General features: G+C 42.3%; 1 protein-coding gene across 17 annotated transcripts in view; it reads left to right on the top strand.

Moving 5' to 3' along the window:
* The window catches only part of ATP10B (ATPase phospholipid transporting 10B (putative)), a 286,400-nt gene that overhangs the window by 262,065 nt on the left and 11,995 nt on the right, over positions 1–12,340 (top strand). For all 17 annotated transcript variants that reach the window (XM_070232979.1, XM_070232974.1, XM_070232977.1 and 14 more), the window contains 3 exons: positions 5,684–5,884; positions 7,389–7,469; positions 8,828–8,932. In XM_070232979.1, coding sequence (XP_070089080.1) covers positions 5,684–5,884; positions 7,389–7,469; positions 8,828–8,932 — 387 coding nt within the window. The remainder of the gene's footprint in view (positions 1–5,683; positions 5,885–7,388; positions 7,470–8,827; positions 8,933–12,340) is intronic.

A 12,340-nucleotide genomic window follows, 5' to 3' on the forward strand; every position in this document is an offset into this window, starting at 1 on the left:
GGCTCTTATGAAAAGCCCTCGATTAACAATGGGTATAGAAGAAGTCAGAACATTGCTGTACTAAGGGAGGGAACAGGGCCTGAGGTTTTTATTTTCTGGTTCAAGGATCTTTGAACAATTCCCGAGTGTCTCCAAATAGTATCCGATTCCTGTTTGCATAAGGAAAAAGAGAAGATTAAGACCACGGTGATGGAAGAGAAATTAGCCACATAGCAGCTATGAAATTGCTATTTCTTCCCTCTTGCTCCATTATCCCAGTCCTGTTTTCAGGCACTGACACAGGCACTCTCGCTCAGGAGTGAGTCTTTCTGTGCAAAGTTTAATGTATATGTAAATAAACAGGATGACAAGAAAATAATGTAAATTTGATAAACTGGATGGTAATATTATGACTCTCTATTTGACCCGAAGCGCACTCTCAGCATGAAAGCCTGTTTACCTAGAATTCAAAATGCCCCTGTTTAATTTTTTTCTTGCCTCCAAAGGAATTGTTCTTTTGAATAAGCACAACCTCTCCTCCGCATTAAATTTGTGAAATAGAAAAGGAAACGTTTCCAGCCAGCCATGCTTTTAAAGCTTAAATGATATTTATTTCCAGCCCGATGCCGCGCTTGAAATTGCGATACTGATGCTGCATTATCTCCCCATTGCAATTAAAGGGTGGAGAACTATGACTTCCACATCCAAAACTAATTTCAGAGGGGATTAAAACCCTGCCTGCTCTGAAATTTGAACAATGAATTAATTACTGCACTGTAGCTTCTTGGGAGGAAAAGCAGGCACCCAATTTCCGCGATGCCATCACTGGGTTCAACGTGCTCGCTCCGGGGCACAAAGATTCCAGGCAGGCAGGGGAAATGGAAACAAGGTCCGAACATGCCTGCAGAGGAATGGAATGCTCCTTAATGTTGAAACTCCAGGATGAGTGTTAGGAAAATAGAACAACTTAGATTTACTTCATTTATTCAAATCATTATTGAACACCTGCTGTGTCAGGAATATTATCAGGCACTAGGTATAGACCAGAGATCTAGACAGACTTGGTCCCCGCCCTCAAGAGGCTTACAGTCTAAATCAGGCCTCAGCAAACTTATTCTGCAAAGGCTCACATAATACACATTTTCAGTTTTGTGGGCTACGCAGCCTCTGTCACACCTGCTCCACTCTGCTGTGGCAACATGAAAGTAGCTATAAACAATATGCAAATGAAGTGTGGCTGTGCCCCACTGAAACCTTACTTATGGCTGGATTTGTTCTGTAGGATGTAGTTTGTCATCTCCTGGTCTCAATAAATCTTCTCAAAATGTGGTTCTTGGACTAGCAGCATGAGCATCACCTAGAAGCTGGTTAGAAATGTGGATCCTTAGGCTGTACCCCAGGCATATTAACTCAGAACCTGCATGTTGAGTAAGACCCCCCAGGTGATTGATATGAACCTTAAAGACTGACAAGCACTAGTATAGGGAAAAAGAAATTAAAATCTAAAAAACATTTCCTATGGCGCATCTTCTTAGAGGAAGGTTAGAATATGATGGACTATCACCAGGAGCCTCAACCTAATCAACCAGGAGGAAAATAATGTGTAAGCTATGACCTGAAAGAAGAGGAGCTACAACTATGAGTTAACCAGACTCCCTGCCAAGAAGGAGAGGTCAATAATGAGTCCTTTAAGGAAATATTTCCAGCAGTTTATTATTCTATAGCATAGATTGTATCTAATTCCAAAAAGTCTAAGTGGCATACAGTAAAAACATGAAGGCAATAGGGAAGTTATAAAGGAAACATAAGGGTTTGGATCAGGAAACAGAGAGAGGAACCTGAGATAAGATGCTGAGTATGAAATATGTGGTTAAAACAGCAGACCAGTTCTCCAGGAGAAAGACTCCCACTTTCATCTAAATCCAGAGATCAATTTGCAAGCAATTAGAAAAAGGTCACACAAAAATTTTCAGGAACTTGTCTTCAGTGGCATTTTTATAGGAAACGAAAATTAACCTCTGTATGGTCACCCGTTTTTCTAACAACCCTTAATAAAAATCAATATTAAATTATAATTCAATAAGAACATCTCAATGGGAAACTGAGCCAATGATATCCAAACACATAGCACTTTATTGCTTTAACTAGGGCTTAGATGAAGCCCTTTGACACCGCTGCTGTGTCGGGTAGGGCAAAGAGCTCAATAAACCTCAACAGGCAGTTCACTCAAGTTCTCCACGCCACCTTGGTTCCTGTACTATTTCCTTGGTGCTTAGTACTGCTTGATACTGTTTGGCATACTAACATTAACATCCACCACCATTTATAGAGAACCTACCGTGCACCAGACTCTGTGCTATGAACTTTACATACATACGTAACTATGAGAGCTAAGTGTGGTGTAGGGGTTAAGAGCATATGTGCTAGAGCCAGACTGGGCTCAAACCCCAGCCCCGCCCTGCTACTTAATAGCAATGTGTCCTTAATTACTTATTTAAGCTCTCTGTATCTCAGTCTCTTTGTCTGTAAAATGGGGATACCACAGAACTCTCAGGTTTATTGTGTGCATATATGAGTTAAAATGTGTGAGGTGCTTAGAACAGCACCCCAAATACAGTGTATGCTTAGTTTGTCCAGATTAAACTAGGTGATGATGATGACAATGACAACAACAGGTGCTAACAGCCTTATGGGGTGGGGACAGTTATTATCTATTTTATAGATGTGGTAGCTGAGAGCCAACGGGGTTACCCAGATCTCACAGCTAACTAAGTCACAGAATCAGGATTGGACCCAGTTCTAGTCTACTCCACACTCCCCACTGTCCTCGTCATGACGGCATTTCGTGCCTCCTGGAGGTCCAAGCACCCTCTTCTCCGGTAGCTGCTAAATTCCTTGCAGGCAAGGGTCACTCTGACACAGGTCGTGTGTCTGCTCTCCAAGCCTCCCTAGCACCATGCCTCAACACAAATTGTTCAAGAATGTTACATGATGATGTTGTCACACTTGGCCACAGAGCTTCCGCACCCCTTCCACACCAGCCAAGGCCATTGCCCCTCTTCCTTCCTCACCTTTGCCTATGACCAGAGCTTGAGTGAACACTGGATCAAGCATCATGGCTCGTACAGGATGATAATGGTGTACAACTTAGAAACTGCAGTTTGGTGAGACAAAGCTGATGCTCGCAGTCCGGGGAGATTCAGGCTTGGAGTAAAAGGGCTAGATCTACATTGTGAGACGTTAGAGGATGGCCTGTGGAAGTACACGTGCTGCCTCGCCCCCTCTGGCATCCATGGCAGAAACTGCCAGCCACAGCCATCTGTGTGCGATGCTTTCCCCACACAGCACCCCAGGGTGGAACCTACTGCCTTTCCTAGTGTGGGATAAAGGACTCTGCACTGGAGTGCTGGACACTGAGCTGTGCTCTCAGATCTTGAATTCACTTTAACAAGCGCATCCACTTCCCACATATGATGAGGGTGGACTCTGGAGCCAGAACATCTGGGTCTGAATCCCAGCTTCACTGCTTACTACCTCTATAATCCCAGCCTAGTCACTTGACCTCTCGGAGGCTCACTTTCCTCAAATGGAAAATGGGGATAATAGTGACTGCCTCAGAGGGCCATTAGGAGAATTGTATGGATCAGAACAGAGCTTGCCACAGAGTAAGTGCTTTATGAGTCTTTATTGCCATTGTTGCTATTATTGATCTCATCTGTAAGATGATGAGGTTGAACTATATGTCACTTCCAGCCCTGTCATCCTAGGATTCTAGAACCTCAAGTCACTGTTCCAACCCCAGTGGCTGAGGGACTTTGATTTAGTTGCTTACCCCATCTGAGCCACTCAATCTGCCTATGTGTAGATGGATGTGAGAGTTATCGTCTCACCCATCTAGTTGGGGAGGGAGAAGCAAGGCAAGGGGCACAAAGGGCCGAAAAGAATTTTTAAAACCACATACACAGAGAAGTTGAAGCCTCATACATTTGCTGAACACTGGTATCAAAGAGACTTTCTAATACTTTGGTTCTTCTCAAACCCACCGTGTCAAGTACACAAGTGGTTGATATTGATCTGAGGACTCAAAGTCTGCCGATAGTGTATTTCAAACCTACCTACAGCACAGGAAATAGACTGAGCCGCTTCCCCCTAAATCCGCTCCTCTGAGAAATAACTTCACCAAAACTCGAGTGCAGGAGGAAAGCCCTTGCGGCAGCACGAGACTGCAGTGGGAGGAGGTGACCTGGAGGCCAGAAGCGCCAAGGGAGGCGAGCCTGGCCTTCAGACAGAGAGATGCAAGGTCCAGGATTCTCAGAGCACTGGGATCTCTTTCAGAGCCAGGACGCTGCCCACTAGTCATCTGGGCAGAAAAGCCAAAGGATGGAACTCCTTGGCTGGAAGGATCTCGTTCGGTATTGTCACTGCATCATCCAAAGATGGGACTGAGAAAGCTTGAGGGATGGTCAAAGAGAGAGAGCTTTCAAAACTCAGTGGCTGGTTGTACCACTTTCTAGCTCTGAACTTAAGCAAGGGGTAGCTGAGTATCTCAGAGCCTCAGATTCCTCAGCTGTAGAGTGGGACTAATATTCTTATTATCAATATGTAATATATTAATATAACACACAAATATACTTTTATATTAGCAATAATATTAATCTTGCAAGATTGTTAGGACAAGTTGTAATGTATATTGCGCATCTAATAATGTACTATATACTGATCCTATAATACCTCTCACACACCTGGCACAAATAGCTCAATAATAATTATTTCTGACTACGACTAATAATATTAACATGTTCATATTATTATCATTACAATAATAAATAGAGAGCAAAATAACATTGACCTGGTAGTTAGGGAATGAGAATTCTAGCTTGAACACAAACCTGCTGAATGATTTCTTAGAGTACCCTTTACCTCTCAACACCGAGCTGAGAAGTTCTAGTGATCACTCCAGGACCGGCTGCTTACATGACCTTGGTCAAGTCACCAAACCACGTCACAATATGGTAGACAATAATAGTGACCCAGCCCATCTCAGGCGGGGAGGCCTGGAGTGGGAAGGACCTTTGAAAACATAAAGCAAGTTTAGGCAGAAGATTTCTTATTCACCCTCCAGAGTTGCATGACCATTAGGGATGTATTGTTGAGGAAAACCTCGTGAAGTCATCTTCCCGCCAGGCTTCCTGCCTGGCGGTCCAGTTTTCTGTCATCCCTCTCTCAGGGACATCCTTATCTTTTACCACACTGCTACTAAGAACCACTGCCTTTTATGTGTCACGTGTTGTAGTCTAGGTACTTCTATTTCCATCTGAAAGATGCCAAGATGATGTTCAGAAAAGTTAAGCCATTTGCCTAAGGTCACACAGCTAGTAAATGACAGAATTGGGGATTCACAACCAGGCCTCTTTGCCTCCAAAACCTGTGCTCTTACCCACCAGAGTTTACTACCTTAACAAGCTGGTGGGGTTTCCTTCAGGTCCTGAAGAACACTAAGACTAGTTAGTAGTAGTAGTAATCGCAGCAGAACCTGCTGCTCCGAGGATTAGCGTTCTCTCCAAACCTTACACATCCTGCATGCCATGAATGAGGAAACTAAAGCCCCAAGTCAGCGCAGGTGACTTGTCAGAGCTCCCGAGCAGCAGCAGATGACAAGCTGCCTGCAGGTCCGCGCTCATGAGGCCACGCTCTCTGCCCGCAGTGCTACGTCAACCTGCTCTTCTGGTACCAGTTCTTCTGCGGCTTCTCTGGCTCCACCATGATTGATTACTGGCAGATGATATTCTTCAATCTCTTCTTCACCTCCTTGCCTCCTCTCGTCTTTGGAATCCTCGATAAAGACATCTCTGCAGAAACTCTCCTGGCGTTGCCTGAGCTATACAAGCGCGGCCAGAACTCTGAGGTGAGGGGCCCGGGCAGGCGGGGGAGGTGGCCTCAGCTTCTGCCTGACCTCCGATTCCTCCCTGGAGGTGTCAGAGAAAGAGCACTGGGCTGGGGGTCCCACTCTGCCACTTACCTCCCATGTGACGGAGGAACTCGACTCCCTGTTGCTGGCCTGTTTCTCATTTGCTGTTGAGGGTGATGGACCAGACCCATAGGTATTTTTCTTTTTAGTTCTCTCTTAATTATATCACACATTAATACGTGACTGCCCTAGTTGAAGGGGGAGAGGACATGCAGAAAGTTCCCTCTTAGCTGGTTTCTCTCTCCAGGCTTTCGACAGAACCCCCCAAGGCTTGGTTTGGGAACCCCTGGGGTTAAAGCTAGTTTGCTCATTACTGGGTGAGACATTCAAAAATGAGGGCTTCTACGTCACATCAGGGAAAGCAAAACTTAAAACTCAAGGTTACACGTGGTCTAGGACTTGCTAGTATCAAGTAGACTGAAGGAGGCCCAAGAAGCCATCAGGATAGTTTCTTAGAAGGCACAGGGAGGCCCCACTGGTGCCCAGGATGATTTGAAGAAGTCGTACAGCACCAGTCCAGGTGGTCAGACTGGCACAGACACGGGCCAGGAGGTTGGGTGGAAGAGACAGAGAGGGAAACCAACCACCTCGAAGGAGGAGCTCTGGGAAAAGGGACATCAAAATGCCTAGAGTACCTTTGCACCTGGGGGAAAGGAGAGCCAAGTCACATGTGGTATTTGAGAGCTGGTGATGTTGGGTGGACAGCCAACAAAGAACCAAGCCCAATCCTGACCCAAAGACTGGAGGAGAGCAAAACAGCCCAGCATTTCAGGCGAGGGAGACGTGGGGGTGGCACATGTACATGCTGGGCCATTCTAACTGTCCCCTTCCTGTAGGCAAGCTGGCTGCATAATGCATTCCTTGAGTATCTAACATTAAAAGAAGTTAATGTAGCAAAAACAAACTGTAAATGGTTTCACTTTTCCCAGGGAAGGCAGGAAGACTGAAGCACAAAATGGGAAGTCTTATCTCTGAAGCCACCGAGCTCTGTCTCTTGGGACCTATGATCCTGGGCTGTGATTGAGAGCTCCTTTTTAAAAACCTTAGAATCCCCAGACTTACCAAGTTCGTCTTAGCACTAGCAACGTGCAAATGAATGGTAGTCATTAATAACTGAGCACTAATGCACAATTGCATTTAGACCTCTCAAAACCCAAGAAAATAGTTGGTGTTGTTTTCTTCCACTTTCTACGGAAGAAGAATCAATTCTCAAATCAGTTCAGTGACTTGCACAAGGTCACAGTTGGTGATAGAGCTAAGATTTGAACTGAGGTCTGTCACCCTCAAGTCCATGCTCTAAATCATTCCATTCTATTGCCTCTAAGATAAGAGGTGTTGTAAGTGCCATATAGTGTGCTCCAGCTCAGCATGAGGAAGTTGCTTGCAAAGCAAAGAGGCTTGCTTCGAGGGCGGTAACTGTTGATGTATTCTTTCCTGGCAGTGCTATAACATGTTCACTTTCTGGATTTCCATGATGGATGCATTCTACCAGAGCCTCATCTGTTTCTTTATTCCTTACCTGGTAAGTCATCTAATCCCATTCTAACCATACAAATCACAGAGTAGCATTGCTCCTGTTTATATGAAGTCCTAGACTAGCAGTGTCTTTCTGGACACTTTAGAGCAGAGGCTCCAAACAGGTGGCCTGCAGATTACATCCACACCAGGGTATTTGAAAAGTCAGAACACTTTACTAAAAGAGCTTAATTTCTACCAGTTTTTGAAAAACTGAAAGCTATCAGTACACTGGGTGATTTTCCCTCATGGCAAAAATCCAGAGTTGACTCAACAGACCTGTTTAGATAGGGTGCATGTTCTCCAGCTTGCCATAGTCCCCACCACTCCCTTTTGTCTTATACCTGGCCTTCTTCACTCATTTACTCTTTCTAAGTTGAGCACTGAAGGTATTTGAATTTACATTTATATTTAGATTTGTGCTTCTAAGGTCAAAGCAGCAAGCATTCAGGCAGCAAGTTCTGATAGTAAGGAATACTACATTATCTGAAATAAAAGCAAGAATGCAGATAACAAGGGATACCAGCCGCATCTCAATTTGGTCCCCTAGTTAAAAGAGTAAGAATTTAGATAGCAAAGGATATCTGCGTTCTTCCTGGACAGGGAACCAGGATGTGAGATAATTGCTACTAGGTAAACAATGGTGTCTATCTGACCTCTGGGCTCACAAACTTTTGCAACTAGCAACAAGATGGGTGTCAACGAAGCAGACGTTTTGTGCTATGTTTGACTTTTCTCACTTATAATACCCTCCCTGCCCAGGCCTCTGCTTGCCTTTCCAGCTTCATCTTTTGTCCCCATGATGTGCTCAACAAATCAGCTATCTAGGACCATTTGACCTTTTCACCCTCAATTCTGGCCTCTGCCTGGTCTGCCTTTCCTTTCTCTTTTCAAGAGATTAACTCCTCTTATTATGGTCTCAGCTGATATCTCCCCTCTTCTGTTCTCCCAGGGGGCCTTATACTTGCCCTCCGTTATAGCATTTACCCCCTGAAGTACAGTTGCCCTGCCTAGTGAACTGTAAACTCTTTGAAGGTGGACAGAGAAGTATCTTCAGCAATTGGCATTGTGTCTAGTGGGTGTTCGATATATTCTTTGTTCATTCATTCCACAATGTTCTGGAATACCCATCACGGCTTCCTCTGCAAATGTGTTTCTAAAGAATTTCATCCTGTCCACTCACTCCTCGTCTCGTCTATTCCTCGGGTCAGTTCCACATGGATGGCAGCTGGATGGAAAGCTTCTCCCCATTCCTTCCCCTGCCTTGACACCTGCCTTCACTGATGCTTTATAATCACTGTGTCCAAGCCAAGGCCTTGAGTCCCTGGGCACATCTCACAGTGCCTGTTTGTTACTCCTCTGCAGACCTACAAGGACTCTGATATCGATGTCTTTACCTTTGGGACACCCATCAACACCATCTCCCTCGCCACAATCCTCTTGCACCAAGCGATGGAAATGAAGACCTGGGTGAGTGCCTCAGAGCCCCTTTCGCCTAACAATTGTCTTCCTGTCCATTGACCACATCCAGATGTCTGAGTTGTTTCACTGTATATTATTGATCTACTTGATACATACTAGACTCCTACCTGTGTCCCACTTGTGCAGGGATGAAAGAGGTATAGAAGATAAAATTAATAAAATTCCTGGCTTCAACTTACTTATCATCTAGTCAGGATGATAAAATTAAGACTTATATTTTTAAAAATGAAAATTTGTTGCGAAAAAAGATATTTTTTTTAATTAAAAAATCAGAGGTGTTTCAGAAACAAGAAAAACATTAGACTGATGGTATTCAAGGCTGTGTTGGGAAGGTATGTTCCCCATTTAATTCCGGGGTAAAAGGCTAGAAGACTGCCTCCATGTAAGCACATCTCAAACATGTCCAAATATCACATTTTCATATCTTAAAAAGGCAGTGCCAGGTTTCTCATTACATTCTTGAAGTCAGTGATAATTGTAACAACAAAGAGTTTAAAATTATATACAGATACCTATCTACATGATTTAATATATTATCTTATTTAACCTCCTAGAACCCTTTGTGTTAGGTGGAGGTTTTTTGTATTTTTTTTTTTTTCAGTTTTATTGAGAGAGAATTGACATACAGCACTGTATGAGTTTAAGGTGCACAGCATAATGATACACATATATTGTGAAGAGGTGGATGTTAACTAAACTCATTGTGGTAATCATTGTGCAATATATGCGTGTGTTAGGTGTTTTTTTATTCCCATTTTATAGATATTGAAAAAGGTACAAGAAATTTTCCCCAAGCAGTTCAAGACAGAAGCAAATATGAACGCCGGCAGTCTGACTCTTGACCTTTTAACTGCTGTGCTAATAGTCTGAGGAGATGAGATTGAATGGTGCAGGAAAACCACTTGACAGAAAGATGTGTCCTTAGCCAAGCGGAAGGGCTCTTTCGGAGAGCGTATGTATTAAAAATTTCGAAAATGCCCCAAGTAGGCTCAATGTGTTCCCTACGTTCTGCAATGGAACTTCCTCCCCAACCTCCTACCCCCTACAAGCTAGAGCAGGCCCTGACCTGCTGGGCAGTAGCTGATGAGAGCCATACAAGGGAACTTCCGGATCACAGAGTTCCCATTTTGAAAACCCCTTCTTCTCCCATTCATGCCAATGACAGATAGAACAAAGTAATAAAACCAAAAAGGCATAGCCAAGCTTAAAGATAGGATAAATTTCTTCAAGAACCACCAGCACCGAAAGAGGCTGAAACACAATGGGGTGGGGGAGGGGAAAGTACTCCACAGGCTCAAACTGAAGGTTTTCTGGAATCCAGGACAGGAAACAGACCATGGCAGTGGGAGTCTGGCTCCTGTGGGGTAAGGAAGACTGGAGCCCCATTTACTGCTGGGTCCCAGGTCTGGGCTGGAGTTCCCCCACTCAAGAAAGAAAGCTAAAGATGAGATGACAATGACAAGCTATTTGGAGTTACAGTTTTATCAGAAGCTGTGAGAAAGGTAGGCAAGAGTCAGAGATAGAACTTTAGTACTAGAAACTGAGCCAAGCTAAGGAAACATTTAGAACTCTTGAAATGAAAAATTTTGTCATTGAAACTAAAAATGCAATTCGTAGGACCCACTCTAGATTGACACTGGCAAAAAGTCAACTACCACATTGGAAGGTAGTATTGGGAACTCATCCAGAATGCTGCTCAAATGTGAAAAGTAGTTAGGAGGAGTGGTGGCTAGGCTAAATGACTCCAGCATCCACAAAATAGGAGTGATAAAAGAAGAAAAAGGAAAGAATGGTAGAGAAGCAATAGATGAAGAGATAATCAATGAGGATGAAAATTAATCAAAATAAATCTGGATATATGGCCTGGATATATCAAATGGAAACTGTGCAGAGTAAAAGACAAAGAGACAATCTTAAAGCCTACCAGAGACTAGGAACAAATCACTCGAAAAGGAAGAGCAGTTAAAATGACAAACAATAGAAGCCAGAAAACAATGGAGTAATAATCTTCAGAGGCCTGAGGGGAACAACAGTTACCCTATTAATGCTAGGGCAAAGACACGACATTCTCAGACAAACTCATAGACCCTCACTAAAAGAAGAAACCTACTTCTGCAAGAACATAAAATCTAAAACTGTGAGAAACAACATAATGGTAAAGAAGAGCTGTTCAATAGGTAGTTAATTTATGCTAAAGCTTTCATCACGACCACATTTAACTATAAATTTTCCCATAAAAGTCCACATTTATATAGTGTCTCTTAAAACTTAAGTTATCTTAATATTTAAAAATAGTATCTTAAAAACTTAAGAGGAATGTAGGAAACTCAATTCAGCAGAATATAGGGAAGATGAAAAGAGCAAAAGAAATGATGGCAGATAAAACATACAAAATAAGAGGTTCAAAATAAATCCAAATATATCAGTACTTATAATAAATGTAAGTGGATTTAATTCACCTATTAAAAGCAAAAATTATCAGATTGGATGTTATCCAGCAAATACAAGAAGAAATAGACAAATTCACCATTATGGTGTGAGATTTTTGTACAACTCTATCAGAAACAGATATAGATCAAATAGGATATGGAAGCTTTGAATAAATTAGCACACTTGATCGACTATAGTTAGATCTAATATATAAAATCCTGCTCCAAATAGCAAACATGCATCTTTTCAAACACACACAGACCATATACCAAAAATTCAAAGAAAAAGAGTGAATTCTGAATCACAAAGGAATTAGAAAGACTCAGTATCGTAAAGAGCGTGTTTTCTGACAACAATGCATTTAGATTAAAAACAAGCAAGAAAAAGATAGCCAAACAAACCTAACATGCTTGGAAATTTCAAAATGCACTGCTAAATAACTCACACAGTCAGGAGTAAATCATGATGGAAATTATACTTGTTGCTGAATGACTATAAAAATACCACATTTGCAAACTTGTGGCATGCAGCTAAAGCTTTTATTATTAAAAACAAAAAGAAGAAAAACAAGTTAAGAATTCAACTCTAAGGAACTTAAAAAAATTACCATGTAAACCTAAAGAAAATAGAAGAAAAGAAAAAAGATAAGAGAAAAATCAAGGAAACAATAGAAACTAATGTCTGGCAAAACTGATCCAGGATAAGACACAGAAAGAAGAACCAGAAAAACAATACTAGGAATGCAAAAGACTGTAATCATAGATATAATCAATTTTTAAATATTTTTTTGAAAATGTAAGCCAGTTCATAATTTCTTTAAATGTGAACTTTACCAAAACATAGTCAAGATCATTCAGCAAACCTGAATAAAACAATCACCATTAAAGAAATTTAATTGGTAATCCTGTCCCCAAAGCCACAAACCCAGAGTATTATAAGGATAGGTTTGACCAAATTTATAAGGGA

Source organism: Equus caballus, chromosome 14 (assembly GCF_041296265.1).
Source record: "Equus caballus isolate H_3958 breed thoroughbred chromosome 14, TB-T2T, whole genome shotgun sequence".
Lineage (NCBI taxonomy): Eukaryota > Metazoa > Chordata > Mammalia > Perissodactyla > Equidae > Equus > Equus caballus.